Here is a 21,776-nt window from a genome sequence, read left to right as displayed (position 1 = left end):
CGCATGTACCCATTCCAGCGCTCGGTTAATACCCTGTTACCTATTCGTTACCTATTCGTTACCTATTCGCTTATAATACATTTTTTTATACGTTTCACCTGTTAGAAAAGGATTTTCAATTATGTCCAGGTCTCAGACGGTAACAATGTGTTCTTAGAGATGAAATGACCCCATTAGAGCGCATGTACCCGTTCCAGCGCTCGGTAAATAACCTGTTACCTATTCGTTACCTATTCGCTTTTTATGCGCGGGGTATACGGTGCACCTTGAAATAAATCGTGTTTTAATTGTGTTCATGTCTCTGGTGGTAAGAATGTGTTCTTACAGATGAAATTACCCTTTTAGCGCGCATGTACCCGTTCCAGCGCTCGGTTAATACCCTGTTACCTATTCGTTACCTATTCGTTACCTATTCGCTTATAATACATTTTTTTATACGTTTCACCTGTTAGAAAAGGATTGTCAATTATGTCCATGTCTCAGGTGGTGACAATGTGTTCTTAGAGATGAAATTACCCTATTAGCGCTCATGTACCCGTTCCAGTGCTCGGTAAATAATCTTGTTACCTATTCGTTACCTATTCGCTTTTAATGCGCGGGGTATACGCTGCAACTTGAAATAAATCGTGTTTTAATTGTGTTCATGTCTGGTGGTAACAATGTGTTCTTAGAGATGAAATGACCCCATTTGAGCGCATGTACCCGTTCCAGCGCTCGGTAAATAACCTGTTACCTATTCGTTACCTATTCGCTTTTAATGCGCGGGGTATACGGTGCACCTTGAAATAAATCGTGTTTTAATTGTGTTCAGGTCTCTGGTGGTAAGAATGTGTTCTTAGAGATGAAATTACCCTTTTAGCGCGCATGTACCCGTTCCAGCGCTCGGTTAATACCCTGTTACCTATTCGTTACCTATTCGTTACCTATTCGCTTATAATACATTTTTTTATACGTTTCACCTGTTAGAAAAGGATTGTCAATTATGTCCATGTCTCAGGTGGTGACAATGTGTTCTTAGAGATGAAATTACCCTATTAGCGCTCATGTACCCGTTCCAGTGCTCGGTAAATAATCTTGTTACCTATTCGTTACCTATTCGCTTTTAATGCGCGGGGTATACGCTGCAACTTGAAATAAATCGTGTTTTAATTGTGTTCATGTCTGGTGGTAACAATGTGTTCTTAGAGATGAAATGACCCCATTTGAGCGCATGTACCCGTTCCAGCGCTCGGTAAATAACCTGTTACCTATTCGTTATTTATTCGCTTTTAATGCGCGGGGTATACGGTGCACCTTGAAATTAATCGTTTTTTAATTGTGTTCAGGTCTCTGGTGGTAAGAATGTGTTCTTAGAGATGAAATGACCCTATAAGCGTATGTACCCGTTCCAGCGCTCGGTTAATACCCTGTTACCTATTCGTTACCTATTCGTTACCTATTCGCTTATAATACATTTTTTTATACGTTTCACCTGTTAGAAAAGGATTTTCAATTATGTCCATGTCTCAGGTGGTAACAATGTGTTCTTAGAGATGAAATTACCCTATTAGCGCTCATGTACCCGTTCCAGTGCTCGGTAAATAATCTTGTTACCTATCCGTTACTTATTCGCTTTTAATTCGCGGGGTATACGCTGCAACTTGAAATAAATCGTGTTTTAATTGTGTTCATGTCTGGTGGTAACAATGTGTTCTTAGAGATGAAATGACCCCATTAGAGCGCATGTACCCGTTCCAGCGCTCGGTAAATAACCTGTTACCTATTCGTTACTTATTCGCTTTTAATGCGCGGGGTATACGGTGCACCTTTAAATAAATCGTTTTTTAATTGTGTTCAGGTCTCTGGTGGTAAGAATGTGTTCTTAGAGATGAAATTACCCTATTAGCGCGCATGTACCCGTTCCAGCGCTCGGTTAATACCCTGTTACCTATTCGTTACCTATTCGTTACCTATTCGCTTATAATACATTTTTTTATACGTTGCACCTGTTAGAAAAGGATTTTCAATTATGTCCAGGTTTCAGACGGTTACAATGTGTTCTGAGAGATAAAATGACCCCATTCGAGCGCATGTACCCGTTCCAGCGCTCGGTAAATAACCTGTTACCTATTCGTTACCTATTCGCTTTTAATGCGCGGGGTATACGGTGCACCTTGAAATAAATCGTTTTTTAATTGTGTTCAGGTCTCTGGTGGTAAGAATGTGTTCTTAGATATAAAATGACCCTATTAGCGCGCATGTACCCGTTCCAGCGCTCGGTTAATACCCTGTTACCTATTCGTTACCTATTCGTTACCTATTCGCTTATAATACATTTTTTTATACGTTTCACCTGTTAGAAAAGGATTTTCAATTATGTCCATGTCTCAGGTGGTAACAATGTGTTCTTAGAGATGAAATTACCCTATTAGCGCTCATGTACCCGTTCCAGTGCTCGGTAAATAATCTTGTTACCTATTCGTTACCTATTCGCTTTTAATGCGCGGGGTATACGCTGCAACTTGAAATAAATCGTGTTTTAATTGTGTTCATGTCTGGTGGTAACAATGTGTCCTTAGATATGAATGACCCCATTAGAGCGCATGTACCCGTTCCAGCGCTCGGTAAATAACCTGTTACCTATTCGTTACTTATTCGTTTTTAATGCGCGGGGTATACGGTGCACCTTTAAATAAATCGTTTTTTAATTGTGTTCAGGTCTCTGGTGGTAAGAATGTGTTCTTAGAGATGAAATTACCCTATTAGCGCGCATGTACCCGTTCCAGCGCTCGGTTAATACCCTGTTACCTATTCTTTACCTATTCGTTACCTATTCGCTTATAATACATTTTTTTATACGTTGCACCTGTTAGAAAAGGATTTTCAATTATGTCCATGTCTCAGACGGTAACAATGTGTTCTTAGAGATGAAATGACCCTATTAGCGTGCATGAACCCGTTCCAGCGCTCGGTTAATACCCTGTTACCTATTCGTTACCTATTCGTTACCTATTCACTTATAATACATTTGTTGTACGTTGCCCCTTTTAGAAAAGGATTTTCACTTGTGTTCATGTCTCTGGTGGTAACAATGTGTAATTAGAGATGAAATGACCCTATTAGCGTGCATGTACCCGTTCCAGCGCTCGGTTAATACCCTGTTACCTATTCGTTACCTATTCGTTACCTATTCGTTACTTATTCGCTTTATATACGTTTGTTGTACGTTGCACTTTTTAGAAAAAGATTTTTACTTGTATTCATGTCTCTGGTGGTAACAATGTGTAATTAGAGATGAAATGACCCTGTTAGCGCTTATGTACCCGTTCCAGCGCTCGGTTATTACCCTGTTATCTATTCGTTACCTATTCACTTATAATACGTTTGTTGTACGTTGCACCTTTTAGAAAAAGATTTTTACTTGTGTTCATGTCTCTGGTGGTAAGAATGTGTAATTGGAGATGAAATGACCCTATTAGCGTGCATGTACCCGTTCCAGCGCTCGGATAATACCCTGTTACTTATTCGTTCCTTATTCGCTTTTAATGCGCAGGGTAAGTATACGTTGCACCTTGAAATAAGTCGTTTTTTAATTGTGTTCATGTCTTTGGTGGTAACAATGTAATCTTAGAGACGAAATGACCCATTTAGAGTGCATGTACCCGTTCCAGCGCTCGGTTAATACTGTAAACCAACTTAATTTCGCGAGCGATTTATTTTCGCGATTTTCGCGAGTAGAAAAATAACGCGAAAATAAATCGTCGCGAATATGTAAAACTTGGATCTTTCCTTATCAAACTTCATCAAGTAAATCAGAAAAAATCGCGAAATTAAATAGCCGCGAATTGGTCAAGAAAGGGTAAAACGCGAAATAAAGTATTCGCGAAAATAAGTTGGTTTACAGTACCCTGTTACCTATTCGTTACCTATTCGTTACTTATTCGCTTTAAATACGTTTGTTGTACGTTGAAATCCTTTTCTAAAAGGTGCAACGCACAACAAACGTATTATAAGTGAATAGGTAACGAATAGGTAACGAATAGGTAACAGGGTATTAACCGAGCGCTGGAACGGGTACATGCGCGCTAATAGGGTCATTTCATCTCTAAGAACAAATTGTTACCACCAGAGACATGGACACAATTGAAAATCCTTTTCTAAAAGGTGCAACGTACAACAAACGTATTATAAGTGAATAGGTAACGAATAGGTAACAGGGTAATAACCGAGCGTTGGAACGGGTACATGCACGCTAATAGGGTCATTTCATCTCTAATTACACATCGTTACCACCACAGATATGAACACAAGTGAAAATTCTTTTCTAAAAGGTGCAACGTACAACAAACGTATTTAAAGCGAATAAGTAACGAATAGGTAACAGGGTATTAACCGAGCGCTGGAACGGGTACATGCGCTCTAATAGGGTCATTTCGTCTCTAAGATTACATTGTTACCACCAGAGACATGAACACAATTAAAAAACGATTTATTTCAAGGTGAAACGTATACTTACCCCGCGCATTAAAAGCGTATAAGGAACGAATAAATAACAGGGTATTATCCGAGCGCTGGAACGGGTACATGCACGCTAACAGGGTCATTTCATCTCTAATTACACATTGTTACCACCAGAGACATGAACACAAGTAAAAATCCTTTTCTAAAAGGTGCAACGTACAACAAATGTATTATAAGTGAATAGGTAACAAATAGGTAACGAATAGGTAACGAATAGGTAACGAATAGGCAACAGGGTATTAACGGAGCGCTGGAACGGGTACATGCGCGCTAATAGGGTCATTTCATCTCTAAGAACACATTGTTACCACCAGAGACATGGACACAATTGAAAATCCTTTTCTAAAAGGTGCAACGTACAACAAACGTATTATAAGTGAATAGGTAACGAATAGGTAACAAAGTATTACCCGAGCGCTGGAACGGGTACATGCACGCTAATAGGGTCATTTCATCTCTAATTACATATTGTTACCACCAGAGACATGAACACAAGTGAAAATCCTTTTCTAAAAGGTGCAACGTACAACAGACGTATTTAAAGCGAATAAGTAACGAATAGGTAACGAATAGGTAACAGGGTATTAACCGAGCGCTGGAACGGGTACATATGCGCTAATAGGGTCATTTCATCTCTAAGAACACATTGTTACCACCAGAGACATGAACACAATTGAAAATCCTTTTCTAAAAGGTGCAACGTACAACAAACGTATATAAAGCGAATAAGTAACGAATAGGTAACAGGGTATTAACCGAGCGTTGGAACGGGTACATATGCGCTAATAGGGTCATTTCATCTCTAAGAACACATTGTTACCACAAGAGACATGAACACAATTGAAAATCCTTTTCTAAAAGGTGCAACGTACAACAAACGTATTATAAGTGAATAGGTAACGAATATGTAACGAATAGGTAACGAATAGGTAACAGGGTATTAACCGAGCGCTGGAACGGGTACATGCGCGCTAATAGGGGAATTTCATCTCTAAGAAGACATTCTTACCACCAGAGACCTGAACACAATTAAAAAACGATTTATTTCAAGGTGCACCGTATACCCCGCGCATTAAAAGCGAATAAGTAACGAATAGGTAACAGGTTATTTACCGAACGCTGGAACGGGTACATGCACTCAAATGGGGTCATTTCATCTCTAAGAACACATTGTTACCACCAGACATAAACACAATTAAAACACGATTTATTTCAAGTTGCAGCGTATACCCCGCGCATTTAAAGCGAATAGGTAACGAATAGGTAACAAGATTATTTACCGAGCACTGGAACGGGTACATGAGCGCTAATAGGGTAATTTCATCTCTAAGAACACATTGTTACCACCTGAGACATGGACATAATTGACAATCCTTTTCTAACAGGTGAAACGTAAAAAAAAATGTATTATAAGCGAATAGGTAACGAATAGGTAACGAATAGGTAACAGGGTATTAACCGAGCGCTGGAACGGGTACATGCGCGCTAATAGGGTCATTTTATCTCTAAAAACACATTCTTACCACCAGAGACCTGAACACAATTAAAAAACGATTTATTTCAAGGTGCACCGTATACCCCGTGCATTAAAAGCGAATAAGTAACGAATAGGTAACAGGTTATTTACCGAGCGCTGGAACGGGTACATGCGCTCAAATGGGGTCATTTCATCTCTAAGAACACATTGTTACCGTCTGAGACCTGGACATAATTGAAAATCATTTTCTAACAGGTGCAACGTATAAAAAAATGTATTATAAGCGAATAGGTAACGAATAGGTAACGAATAGGTAACAGGGTATTAACCGAGCGCTGGAACGGGTACATGCGCGCTAATAGGGTAATTTCATCTCTAAGAACACATTCTTACCACCAGAGACCTGAACACATTTAAAAAACGATTTATTTAAAGGTGCACCGTATACCCCGCGCATTAAAAGCGAATAAGTAACGAATAGGTAACAGGTTATTTACCGAGCGCTGGAACGGGTACATGCGCTCTAATGGGGTCATTCATCTCTAAGAACACATTGTTACCACCAGACATGAACACAATTAAAACACGATTTATTTCAAGTTGCAGCGTATACCCCGCGCATTAAAAGCGAATAGGTAACGAATAGGTAACAAGATTATTTACCGAGCACTGGAACGGGTACATGAGCGCTAATAGGGTAATTTCATCTCTAAGAACACATTGTTACCACCTGAGACATGGACATAATTGAAAATCCTTTTCTAACAGGTGAAACGTATAAAAAAATGTATTATAAGCGAATAGGTAACGAATAGGTAACGAATAGGTAACAGGGTATTAACCGAGCGCTGGAATGGGTACATGCGCGCTAATAGGGTCATTTCATCTCTAAGAACACATTCTTACCACCAGAGACCTGAACACAATTAAAAAACGATTTATTTAAAGGTGCACCGTATACCCCGCGCATTAAAAGCGAATAAGTAACGAATAGGTAACAGGTTATTTACCGAGCGCTAGAACGGGTACATGCGCTCTAATGGGGTCATTTCATCTCTAAGAACACATTGTTACCACCAGACATGAACACAATTAAAACACGATTTATTTCAAGTTGCAGCGTATACCCCGCTCATTAAAAGCGAATAGGTAACGAATAGGTAACAAGATTATTTACCGAGCACTGGAACGGGTACATGAGCGCTAATAGGATAATTTCATCTCTAAGAACACATTGTTACCACCTGAGACATGGACATAATTGAAAATCCTTTTCTAACAGGTGAAACGTATAAAAAAATGTATTATAAGCGAATAGGTAACGAATAGGTAACGAATAGGTAACAGGGTATTAACCGAGCGCTGGAACGGGTACATGCGCGCTAATAGGGTCATTTCATCTCTAAGAACACATTCTTACCACCAGAGACCTGAACACAATTAAAAAACGATTTATTTCAAGGTGCACCGTATACCCCGCGCATTAAAAGCGAATAAGTAACGAATAGGTAACAGGTTATTTACCGAGCGCTGGAACGGGTACATGCGCTCAAATGGGGTCATTTCATCTCTAAGAACACATTGTTACCACCAGAGACATGAACACAATTGAAAATCCTTTTCTAAAAGGTGCAACGTACAACAAACGTATATAAAGCGAATAAGTAACGAATAGGTAACAAGATTATTTACCGAGCACTGGAACGGGTACATCAGCGCTAATAGGGTAATTTCATCTCTAAGAACACATTGTTACCACCTGAGACATGGATATAATTGACAATCCTTTTCTAACAGGTGAAACGTATAAAAAAATGTATTATAAGCGAATAGGTAACGAATAGGTAACGAATAGGTAACAGGGTATTAACCGAGCGCTGGAACGGGTACATGCGCGCTAAAAGGGTAATTTCATCTCTAAGAACACATTCTTACCACCAGAGACCTGAACACAATTAAAACACGATTTATTTCAAGTTGCAGCGTATACCCAGCGCATTAAAAGCGAATAGGTAACGAATAGGTAACAAGATTATTTACCGAGCACTGGAACGGGTACATGAGCGCTAATAGGGTAATTTCATCTCTAAGAACACATTGTTACCACCTGAGACATGGACATAATTGAAAATCCTTTTCTAACAGGTGAAACGTATAAAAAAATGTATTATAAGCGAATAGGTAACGAATAGGTAACGAATAGGTAACAGGGTATTAACCGAGCGCTGGAACGGGTACATGCGCGCTAATAGGGTCATTTCATCTCTAAGAACACATTCTTACCACCAGAGACCTGAACACAATTAAAAAACGATTTATTTCAAGGTGCACCGTATACCCCGCGCATTAAAAGCGAATAAGTAACGAATAGGTAACAGGTTATTTACCGAGCGCTGGAACGGGTACATGCGCTCATATGGGGTCATTTCATCTCTAAGAACACATTGTTACCACCAGACATGAACACAATTAAAACACGATTTATTTCAAGTTGCAGCGTATACCCCGCGCATTAAAAGCGAATAGGTAACGAATAGGTAACAAGATTATTTACCGAGCACTGGAACGGGTACATGAGCGCTAATAGGGTAATTTCATCTCTAAGAACACATTGTTACCACCTGAGACATGGACATAATTGACAATCCTTTTCTAACAGGTGAAACGTATAAAAAAATGTATTATAAGCGAATAGGTAACGAATAGGTAACGAATAGGTAACAGGGTATTAACCGAGCGCTGGAACGGGTACATGCGCGCTAAAAGGGTAATTTCATCTCTAAGAACACATTCTTACCACCAGAGACCTGAACACAATTAAAACACGATTTATTTCAAGGTGCACCGTATACCCCGCGCATTAAAAGCGAATAGGTAACGAATAGGTAACAGGTTATTTACCGAGCGCTGGAACGGGTACATGCGCTCTAATGGGGTCATTTCATCTCTAAGAACACATTTTCACCGTCTGAGACCTGGACATAATTGAAAATCCTTTTCTAACAGGTGCAACGTATGAAAAAATGTATTATAAGCGAATAGGTAACGAATAGGTAACAGGGTATTAACCGAGCGCTGGAACGGGTACATGCGCGCTAATAGGGTAATTTCATCTCTAAGAACACATTCTTACCACCAGAGACCTGAACACAATTAAAAAACGATTTATTTAAAGGTGCACCGTATACCCCGCGGATTAAAAGCGAATAAGTAACGAATAGGTAACAGGTTATTTACCGAGCGCTGAAACGGGTACATGCGCTCTAATGGGGTCATTTCATCTCTAAGAACACATTGTTACCACCAGACATGAACACAATTAAAACACGATTTATTTAAAGGTGCACCGTATACCCCGCGCATTAAAAGCGAATAAGTAACGAATAGGTAACAGGTTATTTACCGAGCGCTGGAACGGGTACATGCGCTCTAATGGGGTCATTTCATCTCTAAGAACACATTGTTACCACCAGAGGTATGAATTTAATTGAAAATCCTTTTCTAAAAGGTGCAACGTACAACAAACGTACTATAAGTGAATAGGTAACAGGGTATTAACCGATCGCTGGAACGAGTACATATGCGCTTATAGGGGTATTTCATCTATAAGAACACATTATTACCACCAGAGATATGAACACAATTGGAAATCCTTTTCTAAAAGGTGCAACGTACAACAAACTTTTTAAAAGCGAATTAGTAACGAATATTTAACAGGGTATTATCCGACCGCTGGAACGGATACAAATGCACTTATAGAGTTATATCACCTCTAAGAGCCCAAATCTTCCACCAGAGACAACAAAACAATTGAAAATCATGTTTTAAAAGGTGCAACGTAAGATACACGTATTATAAGCGAATTATAAGCGAGTGATGGAACGAATTAAACAAGGTAATAGCATGCTCCGAAACGATGTACACCCTGCTTACATGTTTAACTCTACCACATTATGTAAGTATGTGCCTGTCCCTAGACAAGAGCCTGAAATTAAGTAGTTATCGTTTGTTTTTGTGTTACATATTTCCGTTTATTTTTTTGTATATGAAATACGGCCGTCAGTTTTGTTGTTTGAATTGAATGAGGTTGTCATGTCTGGGCCTTTTATAAGTGACTACACGGTTTGGGCTATGCTCATTGTTGAAGGCCGTACAGTGAACTATAGTTGATAATTTCTGTGTCATTTTGGTCTAATGTGGAGTGTTGTCTCATTGGCAATCATACCACATCTTCGTTTTTTAGCAAGCGCTAACACGGTGATTTCATCCCGTCAAACCAAGATCCATCTTCAAACATACGGACATAAAGCAGTTAAAAGGTAGAACGTATAAAAAAACAAGTAAGGAACAAATGCGTATCGAACATGAAGTAAAAGGATCGGTTGAGCACAAACACATATAAATAAGTCATAAAAAGATCATTTTACCTCAACCAATTCAGAACTATTACCATATGTAAGACTATTAACAACTAGATTTGTAATTGCTAGCAATAACGGAAGGCACCCCTTCCCCCTATTACCAGGTGAGCGGCAGCCATTTTGACAATTCCAAAGTCAAAGAGAGCATCTACAGATGTCTAGTAACATTTTTGCAAAGTTTCATTAAGTTTGAACATTTTGAATTTTTGATATTTTTGCTGTTTCCATGGTTACGGCGGCCATTTTGAAAATTCTAACTTCAAAATCCAACTCTGCCTATGCCAGTTACCATTCCTGTAAAGTTTTATCCAGTTTGCGGAAAATTCTTATTTTTGAAATTTTTTACCTTTTTGCATTGTTTCCATGGTAACAAGACCTATTTTGGAAATTCCAACTCCAATGTTGCTCATCATTACTGTGAAGTTTTGAGCATTTTTAGAATTTTGAAAATTTTGGTGTAGTTTCCATGGCAACATAGTAGTTCCAATGATCGCCAAAATCATCCAACACCTGTATATAGTGGGCACCTACATTGTTTTAAAATATGATGATTCTGAGTTGAAGCATATCCAAACAGTTCACCAGAAACCAAAAACTCATTTTTTTTCACAATTGTGCCGTTTCCATGGTAACGGCAGCCATATTAAACTATTCCATGCCATAATTAAAAAGGGGGAAGGATATTAAAAATCAAATAAGTAACGAATAGGTAACGAATAGGGAATAGGGAATAGGTAACGAATAGGGAATAGGGAATAGGTAACGAATAGGCAACGAATAGGGAATAGGGAATAGGTAACGAATAGGTAACGAATAGGGAATAGGGAATAGGTAACGAATAGGCAACGAATAGGGAATAGGGAATAGGTAACGAATAGGGAATAGGGAATAGGTAACCAACTTGACGCCCATCATTTCTTTAAACAAAATGTCTCGTACCAGCTGTAAAGCATATAAAGTAGTACACTACTACTCTAGTGAGTTTTTAGTTATAGAATTCCATTTTATAAATTGTTGTGAGTTATCGGGAAACAATTCTATATTTTCGGGTGGGTATTTGCCGCTGTAAATTTGTTTATCTCTCAACTGGTATAGTTTTAAAGTACTATTCGGAACTTTTAAAAGTTATTTACTTTGTACAAAGGAGTGCAAATAGTCGAGTCGTACTTGAGACAAGTATGTTTCCACATCCATGCATCTTCTTATATCTATCGTACATCAGTTATTAATTAAAAGGAAGGCATTTTGAGAAAAAAATGAAAAGAACACTTTATAGATTGCATGCTTCCTAAGCTTTATTTCAGGATTACCCTCATTATGAACGCTCAAAGCCACACATTGGAAAGCCCAGTATATTATAAGCTCAAAAACAACCAGAGAGCTTTAGAACAAAAAAAATCTGCAAAATTTAAGATTGAATGTCCATGGTGATTGAGCAAAAACGGTTTGAGAAACACGGTTAACTTCTCGGAATGAACGTATATTGTACTGCAAAGGAGTTATAATCATTAAATTCGGTGCGCTCTTTTAGATGTAAAACAACATTGTATATATTTGACACTGAACGTTAAGGGCATACGATACAGTTTTGATCCCGTATTTACAGTTTTATAAAAATTGCCATATAGGCTATTTTTGGCCTGATTTAATCAAATATGTAATAAAAAATATACCTTCATGTGCTACTTTTTGAGTTAAATGAGTAAAATATCAGTAATACTAGTTTTAGATACCAGAAGATGTTTTAATCAATTAGAAAGGCGTTAAAATACAAGAGGATTTGAGGGTGTTTTTTTATATGCTTTAGAACAAAACTTTACGACAAAAGCTGTGATTTCAGCTTCCTATATTTGAACTGTCCATTTTTATTAGTCCTACGAAACATTTTGAATTGTAATTGCCTTATCATTAAGACTTGCATTGGAAAGGGGGGGGCAACAAATAAACACAGCTTGGCGTTTGATTTGAAATGGTCTCTTCGTCTAAGTTTAGCTTGTACATATTCAATATGTTATTGTCAGTTAATTATTATTTACAGTGTATGCTTATGACAACAGAGGTTTCCGATACAGAGTTTCTCAGATGCACGTTAACGACAATAATTCAAACTACGGTGTTGAGCAAACTTCTGATGACAGTGTTGACCAAACTTCGGGTGACAGTGGTGACCAAACTTCAGGTTACAATGCTGACCAAAATTCAGATGACAGTGTTGACCAAAATTCACATGACAGTGTTGACCAAACTTCAGATGACAGTGTTTTTGTTGAAATCAATGATGCACACTTGACACGAAGTAATTCCGACAGTGACAGTGAAAGCGGAAATGACCAAAAGAAGAAACCGGATGGAGATGGTGAAGGCGATGCTTTGTTAGGAGAGGGTATTAAATTCAGGAATAAACCTAAAAAAGAAAATCACTGTTTGGGTAAGCTGAATTCTTATATTTGCAATGCATATATATACAAAAAAAAATCAAAATCTTGGCTTTCTTTTGTTGACTCTGTTTTATACTATTAATTTCAAATTTTGTTCATAAGAATCCGAAAGGTTGATTTTAAATGCAATTTGGAAACCACCCTTTATGTTATTATTCATGAATGTTAATTTCCCAGGCTTATTGTATATTATGTTCGAAGAAGGGCGAAAGATACCATAGCGACATTCAAACTCATAGATCGACAAGAAACCGACAACGCCATGGCTAAAAAAGAAAAAGACAAACAGAAAAATAATAGTACACAAAACATAACATAGAAGACTTAAGACTAAGAAACACGAACACCACCAAAACCTGGGGTGATCTCAGGTGCTCCGGAATGTTTAGCAGATCCTGCTCCACATGTGGCACCCATCGTGTTGCTCATGTTATTACACACCCGGTAAATAGTCTAATTCGGTAGGTCACATTCGTGGAAAGGGAACGGGATTTTTGTTACGATTGTAGTTAGGAACATATATATATATCTGATATCATCTGTGAAATGGATATTCCATAACGGTCGACCAACTCGTGATGGCTACTTGATCTTAGGTGTGTCATGTGGGTATGCACTGTCAGTTAAGCTCCGATGTATCGTCTGCCTGCTGATTCCTATATTTTTTGGAAAGGAGGGAAGATCCTATATTTCAGCCATAGCCATAACTTATCTCATTTCTGGTATGTTATTTATGTTTTATGATTGTAAGTATGGACGGAAGCGACAATAGTGTAACCCGTGTATCGCGTACTCGTTATAAATTCAATCCATGTACTTGAGATAAAATGTAGTATTTCTTGTAAAATTTACGAAGGGATGATTTCACCTTCACCATTTGGAACTTTTTGTTTAATAATTTTCTTAATGACTTATGAGCATTAACTCTCTATCAAGGAAATCATGATAGGAAATACAAGCCTGGGAATATCGTATCAATTGGATGATACATACTCTGTATGCAGGCGCTACTGGAATGTTGCGAAATAGAAATGGAGAGTTTACAATTGGGAAGCTGAAATCATCTTTTTTGTCGTACAGCTTTGTTTTCAACTGACCCTCATTGTCAATTTCTATATGTAAGTCAAGATATGAGGCAGACTTAACTGTATCTGTTGTATCCTTTATCTCTAGTTCGATTGAATATCATAGATGCGCTCAACATAGTCACCAAATTTCAATATGTCACGAATCTATTTTGAAGATTAAAATGACAATACAAACATTTCAATTTTGACTTATATTTTAATACATGTAGCTTAGGGTTAACACAAATTTTAAAATTGCTATTCGACTACGTCTAATCTAGTTCACTCTACTTTGCAATAAAAAATCAATGATTTAAGAAAACGAAATAATCGAATAAAAAATAAAATTAATGATTAAGATAAAATAAGAAAAAAAAATATATGAAAAATTAAGTATGTATGATTATATGATAGTTCTTACAATTAATTTATTTATTTATTTGTTTTAACATTATTTTATCTTGATTGTATTTTGTATTCACCTATTTTTTTTTTTTTTTAAATTGAATTATTCTGCAGGGTGTCCTGATGGAATTTGTAGATTCATTGGGAAACATTGCTATAGCTTCTTCACTGGACCATCAGATTCATACACCCCTATCAAAACAGCACTAGGATTTCCGTTTGGTTTTCTGTTAGCATATGGTAAGACTATATTAGTATAAGGAGACGTGGTTTGATTGCCAATGTATAAAGGCAACAGTAGTTCACACTGTTAAAAAGTCACAAATTGATTGAGAGAAAACAAATCAGGTTTATAAACCATAACGGAGGGAAACACATAAACCACAAGAGGAAAAGAAAGGAATAACAGAAAGACTGAAGTGCCACAAAAACAAACGCTTACATACATATAAACAAAATATTTGATAACAACTGACATATTCCTTATGACATTCAAAATCAATAGTCGAAAATAAATAAAACAAAAAATCAACGCCATGAAAAAAACCCGAAAATGACCAAAAGACAAATAATAATATTCAAAACACATCAATATATTGAAGGCAAAAACAAAACGAACATTTTAAGTGACTGAAGAAATTCATACTTGGGAAACATATAACACATTTTCTGGATTGACGGAAAGTGTATAAATAGCAGAGGGAATTTTGAGAACAAGTTTTAGGTTTGTTTAACTTGGATAAAACACAAGGAAGTTAAAGTACCGTTGTCAAGTTTGTTTAACTTGGATAAAACACAGGGAAGTTAAAGTACCGTTGTCAAGTTTGTTTAACTTGGATAAAACACAAGGAAGTTAAAGTACCGTTGTCAAGTTGGTTTAACTTGGATAAAACACAAGGAAGTTAAAGTACCGTTGTCAAGTTTGTTTAACTTGGATAAAACACAAGGAAGTTAAAGTACCGTTGTCAAGTTTGTTTAACTTGGATAAAACACAAGGAAGTTAAAGTACCCAAGGAAGTTAAAGTACCGTTGTCAAGTTTGTTTGACTTGGATAAAACACAAGGAAGTTAAAGTACCGTTGTCAAGTTTGTTTAACTTGGATAAAACACAAGGAAGTTAAAGTACCGTTGTCAAGTTTGTTTAACTTTGATAAAACACAAGGAAGTTAAAGTACCGTTGTCAAGTTTGTTTTACTTGGATAAAACACAGGGAAGTTAAAGTACCATTGTCAAGTTTGTTTAACTTGGATAAAACATGTAAGGAAGTTAAAGTACCGTTGTCAAGTTTGTTTAACTTGGATAAAACACAGGGAAGTTAAAGTACCGTTGTCAAGTTTGTTTAACTTGGATAAAACACAGGGAAGTTAAAGTACCGTTGTCAAGTTTGTTTAACTTGGATAAAACACAGGGAAGTTAAAGTACCGTTGTCAATAGATATAGGAAGATGTGGTGTGAGTGCCAATGAGACAACTCTCCATACAAATAACAATTTAAAAAGTAAACCATTATAGGTTAAAGTACGGCCTTCAACACGGAGCCTTAGCTCACACCGAACAACAAGCTATAAAGGGCCCCAAAATTACTAGTGTAAAACCATTCAAACGGGAAAACCAACGGTCTAATCTATATAAACAAAACGAGAAAACGAGAAACACGTATATATTACATAAACAAACGACAACTACTGTACATCAGATTCCTGACTTAGGACAGGTGCAAACATTTGCAGCGGGATTAAACGTTTTAATGGATCCAAACCTTCTCCCTTTTTCTGAAACAATAGCATAACATCACAACAAAGAAAAACATACGATAAAATATCAATTGGCAGACTTAACTCAATCAAAAAACGTATGATTAAACAATGAACAAATAAATTTGATCTGCGATATCTGAATACAAATGCACAGTTAATTAAATATTAGAGACAAACATTCATGACCAAAAAGCTAACAAACAAATTCAAAAAACAGGACATGACTGAGAAATATTTAACCAATCAATGTTCACTTTAGAAAAAAAACCGGTTTTTTTATAATCTTGAAGTTTATACAAATGTTGTAAGAATAAGTGAAGATATTACAAATAATCAAAGCTGGTGTACAGACAAGATCCGTATAAATAAAAAATGACAAAAAAGCATTATAAACAGTATCAACAGGTCGAATTAACAAGAAAATACGATTTGAGAGTACTCGCAGTTACTGACAGCTAGTTAAAAGCCAAAACCAATTAATAATAAAAAATCATGCATCAGAGACTAAAATCGACTAAAACACATCACAGGGATTTAGTATTTTAACGTCATTAATAGTCAAAGAAGACATGACTAGTGCAATGCCAAAAATAAATGTATCGACAGGTAGTAGTATAGTGAAGAGCGACTTCTATAGAAATAAAAGTTAACGTGTCTGTGTCTCTATACATCTCGCCTCAAAAGATAATGAAATTTAGTTATGTTTTAATTTGCTAATGACAATATCAATATTAGTGCCAATGTGAACTATATTCAGAGATCTTATTACAATATCGGTACGATAACCCTTACTTATAAGTTTGTTTAAAGGTTCGATGAGTTTACAAGGATCACATAGTGATTTCCTCGCTTTAAGTACAATATTACCATAAAATAAAAAATCAAGTTTGTTTAACTTGGATAAAACAGAAGGAAGATAAAGTACCATTGTCAAGTTTGTTTAACTTGGATAAAACACAAGGAAGTTAAAGTACCGTTGTCAAGTTTGTTTAACTTGGACAAAACACAAGGAAGTTAAAGTACCGTTGTCAAGTTAGTTTAACTTCGATAACACACAAGGAAGTTAAAGTACCGTTGTCAAGTTTGGTTAACTTGGATAAAACACAAGGAAGTTAAAGTACTGTTGTCAAGTTTAACCCATCAACACCTGGTAAGTATAAGCAAATTAACAGAGCGTCTCTGATCTCATTTCGAAACATACTGTAACAGTTGCATATGTTTTATATTGTTTACACGTGTCATTTCTTTGCTTTTTAGGTCTTTATTTTGCTTTGATTGTGCCCATGCAGCTTGAAGAACAGACACGACATTTTCTGGGGGGATTCTTGATCTTAGGTGTATCATGTGGGTATGCACTGTCAGTTGAGCTCCGATGTATCGTCTGCCTGCTGATTCCTATATTTTTTGGAAAGGAGGGGAGATCCTATATTTCAGCCATAGCCATAACTTATCTCATTTCTGGTATGTTATTTATGTTTTATGATTGTAAGTATGGACCGAAGCGACAATAGTGTAACCCGTGTATCGCGTACTCGTTATAAATGCAATCCATGTCCTTGAGATAAAATGTAGTATTTCTTGTAAAATTTAGAAATTTACATTGATGTTTTTCTTTCTCGATTAGAATTTGTGCTTTCCTGGGGTTGAAGGCATAAAACTTTGCTCAGTGCTCGGAGCACAAAAATCATGCTCGAACCATGAAATCCAGCAATTTGATTGGTTGATTTTCGAGTCTGAGTACAAAAATCATGCTCGAAAGTTTTATGACCGTGAAGCCTGGTGAACATGTTTGTGAGACATGATCGATATCCTGTATTCCACTTTCAAAAAGATCTACTTACTATTGTTCCGTAACTTTTTGTCTTGAATTACAGATTAATGGGAACCTATCGGTTTAACGTTTTCATTTGTTAATGATACAACTAAAAGTAACCAAATTCCAAGAAACAGTAAGATATCTAAACTCTTAAATTCATTTTTGATACACAAACAACGATAAGAACCTGTAGGAATCCATTGCAACCCAAATGAAGCGAGACCATATAAATGTTTGAAAATTTTCTTTTATGAAAGCAGTTGTTATCAACTTTTTCGTTCTTTGAATGTTGGCCAGCGTATGTTTTTGTTGCACTCAGTTTTTTTGTGTTCCTTTTATAGTTGATGTGTTTCATTCGGTTTTAGTTTGTAACCCAGATTTGTTTTTAAGTGAGTTCAGACGGCTGTAGCGCGTAGTATGTATCGTTGGTTTATTTTTTCCTTCAAACATTTAATGTTATATGCTTTTACTGTCGTTTTACGTACTTTTTCAATATAATACCCTCATTTTGAATCACAGATATGTGTGTAAAACTCATTACTGTATTGAAGAATTTAGTATTTAACCAATAAATTGCTATTGATTGTTTACAACCATAAGACTTATGTGCTTATACCAAACTCGAATACAAAACCCTGAATACATCATACTTGAGTAAGCATGCTATATCTGACGTTTCTGTGGTATAACCATCATGCCTTTAATTCAAACCTATACCAATATGGACAAATCATTTTTTTTCTTCATTAGGTCCAGTACAAAATATCATGGACAACGGAAAAGAAATAACTCGAACATTAAGCTGCGCGGCTGAGTTGTCAGCAAACCACACCAGAGCAAAGTGGGAACTCAAGATGAAACCATTGGAAGATGCAATGAAGCAATGGCAGGTGAGACTATTAAATATACCAAAACAAGTCGAAAGGGCAGAAATGGTATTCCATTATAAATACATGTAAGAGCCTAAATCCTTATCATATTTTTAAAACCAACAATGAAACTGAACGAAAAGGAAAACAAGCGTATTTGTTAAAGGAAGTCTTTTTCTACCATCAATTGCGATGATATGGTAAAATTGGCAATCGGCTAGTGATAGAAGTTTTTGCAATATAATAGATATAGATAAAGTATATCTACAGAATTGCCGAAAAAACGTGTGACCTACTCTCATTGGAAAACGATGTTTCCGCTTTTTTTTGCAAAACTTTATTAGATGAAAAGAAACTGTAATTGCTAAATTTTTCATCAAAGTATAATCTGCAATTATTGCGTTATGCCGAAATCGTCAATCGATCGATTATTTATCGTGGCGTTGATACATTCATGTGGCGCACAGTTTATGATTCTATTGTGTTGCATTTGTTTTCTGTCGTTAATTGAATACGTTACCTCTCACTTGTATGACAGTCGCAGCAAACACCATCATATTGACAACGATGCGCGAACTAAACAAACAGACAAAATAGGGAAAACATCGTTGTCAATATAATTGAATTTAATGCAATGTCATACAAGTGAGTGGTCTAGCTAGCTATAAAACCAGTTTTAATCCACCATTTTCTACATTAGAAAATGTCTGTACTAAGTCAGGAATATGCCAGTTGTTATCCATTCGTTTGATATGTTTAAGCTTTTGATTTTGCAATTTGATTAGGGACTTTCCGTTTTTAATTTTCCTCACAGATCCTTTGTGATTTATATTTTTACTCAAGATATTTTGTCCATTTTATAGGCAGAAGGTATGTACATGAACAAAGTAGTAAATCGAGTGGACTCTGCATTTGCACCAATGAAAAAGGAGGTATAGTATACTTATATATTTTCCGATATTAATCAAGAAATAGAAAACCGATTGCAAATAAAAACAAAAATCCTACACAGCAAATTAATACTTGAGCAACACAAATACTACCAATGATAGTTTGCACTCCCTCCATGATAACAAATAGAACCGACCCCAAAAATGTATTCCGTAGTGTTGCTCTATAAAAAGATCCATCGTATTCCATGCTTACAAGGATGATTTAAAGTCTTATAAAATCTCTGGTGTCAACTGATAGAGCGGGACACTATAAAAATGCATCTCTATAATAATTTTCCGTTGTAGAATGTGTTGTTGCTTTATTACTAACATTAGAGGTGTCATGCATCTCTATTATAATTTTCCGCTGTAGAATGTATGTTTGCTTTATTGCTAGCATATTAGAGGTGTCATAATTTACAATGCAGGTAAGAGATCAAGAGGATGCATCTGTAATGGAAGCTAAAACGGCAAAGGTTGACAAACTAACTGGAAATAAACGTGGAAATAGACTGTCAAAAATTCATCAAAAAAATAAATCATCAAATAGAGACTCGAGAGAGAAACAAACAGAACGTAAATTTAGGACCAAGATGGATTTGCAATGTGAAAGTAAGCTAGGAATGTTATAACTACTTTAAAGCTGTTGAAAAATCAATGCTCAAAAATAGTTTTGAGTGGGAAGGAAACAAAAGTAAAATAACAAAAATACAGAACACCAAAGAAATTCAAACCTGAAAGTCCCTTATCAAATAAACAAATCAAACCTGAAAGTCCCTTATCAAATAAACAAATCAAACCTGAAAGTCCCTTATCAAATGGAAATATCAAAATTTAAAACATATCAAACGAACAGAAAAACAACACACGAGGAATGTTAAAACCATCTTTAATTTTAACACTCTTTTTCCAAACTTTTCTGATTTGGTTTCATTAATATATCCTCTAGACCTAGAAATTAAACAAACCAACAAACACGACATCACCCCGTCAATTTTAGCTTTATTCCTCTTATTTGAAATAAACGGTCATTTCAGTTCAAGAATCTTTTACAAACGATACGATTTTAATTTTGAAATTATCAATATCCCCCATCTTAGTAGCAATATACCAAAGTCATCTTTTATATAAGCTTTGGATTTCAAATATTTTGGCCACGAGCATCACTGAAGAGACATGTATTGTCGAAATGCGCATCTAGTGCAGAAAAATTGGTACCGTTATTGTTGTTGTTACTGCATATGGGATATAACATTTCCAAACTCGCCCACTATTTATGAAAGAGCTTGTAACTGCTACTGAAACCTTATAAAACGTCATCAGTGTATTAGTAGAAGGTTGATGAACCAAGTTTATATAAAAGAACGTCTCTTTATTTGTCTAAAGATCTTGCCATTGTGTTATTTGTGTATTGTCATTTTTTGAATTTTAGTTTTTCAATTATGCCTAAGTGCTTTGTCCTTCATGCCAATTGTTATTGTCGACTTTTTTGTTGGTTTTTATAGTGATCACCATCTTATTTATTTCATTATTCATTTTGTCATTCCTTCTAATATTTGTGTAGGTGCATAAAATCTATGATATTTTTTCCCTGATAGATGTATGGAATGAAGGTGTCCTAAGATGTAGAGATAAATTCAAAGATCTAGAAAAACGATGTCTTAAAACCATACCATTCATAGGGTACCTATTGTGTTTGCCAATGAAAATGACGTTCTTCTGTGAGATTATTAGATGTAAGTACGGTTATTATTTGTGCCTGAAAGATCGTTATAATAATGAATTGTTTAAATGCCTAAGAAAATAATTTCGGAATACAATATTTTGTTGATCTGACCTTAATTTTAGGCAACTTGATCAAACTTTATTTTAAAACTAAGACAACAGTAGTGTACCGATGTTAAAATCTCGTAAATCGAATAAGAACATAATGAAGAGACATATCAAGGTAACTTACAAAAACTAATGAATCAAGAAGGAAGGGGGAAACAGTCAAAGCTAGTACTTGATGTTCACATGATTATAGAATACGAGAAGACTTTTGTATCTTCTTGCCGAAAACTATTAGTACTACTGCAATTACGAGATCTGCCTTT

The 21,776-nt window shown here is 36.0% G+C and overlaps 1 protein-coding gene across 1 annotated transcript in view; it reads left to right on the top strand.

The window, feature by feature from the left end:
• Positions 1-21,776, top strand: part of LOC139511471 (E3 ubiquitin-protein ligase DCST1-like) — a 43,115-nt gene that overhangs the window by 4,368 nt on the left and 16,971 nt on the right. Inside the window, exons 2-8 of the mRNA XM_071298243.1 lie at positions 12,437-12,826; positions 14,423-14,548; positions 17,321-17,524; positions 18,630-18,769; positions 19,612-19,680; positions 20,109-20,292; positions 21,279-21,416. Coding sequence (XP_071154344.1) covers positions 12,437-12,826; positions 14,423-14,548; positions 17,321-17,524; positions 18,630-18,769; positions 19,612-19,680; positions 20,109-20,292; positions 21,279-21,416 — 1,251 coding nt within the window. The remainder of the gene's footprint in view (positions 1-12,436; positions 12,827-14,422; positions 14,549-17,320; positions 17,525-18,629; positions 18,770-19,611; positions 19,681-20,108; positions 20,293-21,278; positions 21,417-21,776) is intronic.

The sequence above is a fragment of the Mytilus edulis genome, chromosome 2 (assembly GCF_963676685.1).
Source record: "Mytilus edulis chromosome 2, xbMytEdul2.2, whole genome shotgun sequence".
In the NCBI taxonomy this organism is placed as follows: domain Eukaryota; kingdom Metazoa; phylum Mollusca; class Bivalvia; order Mytilida; family Mytilidae; genus Mytilus; species Mytilus edulis.
The sequence above is the reverse complement of the archived record's forward strand: the minus strand, read 5'-3'. Positions and strand labels throughout refer to the sequence as shown.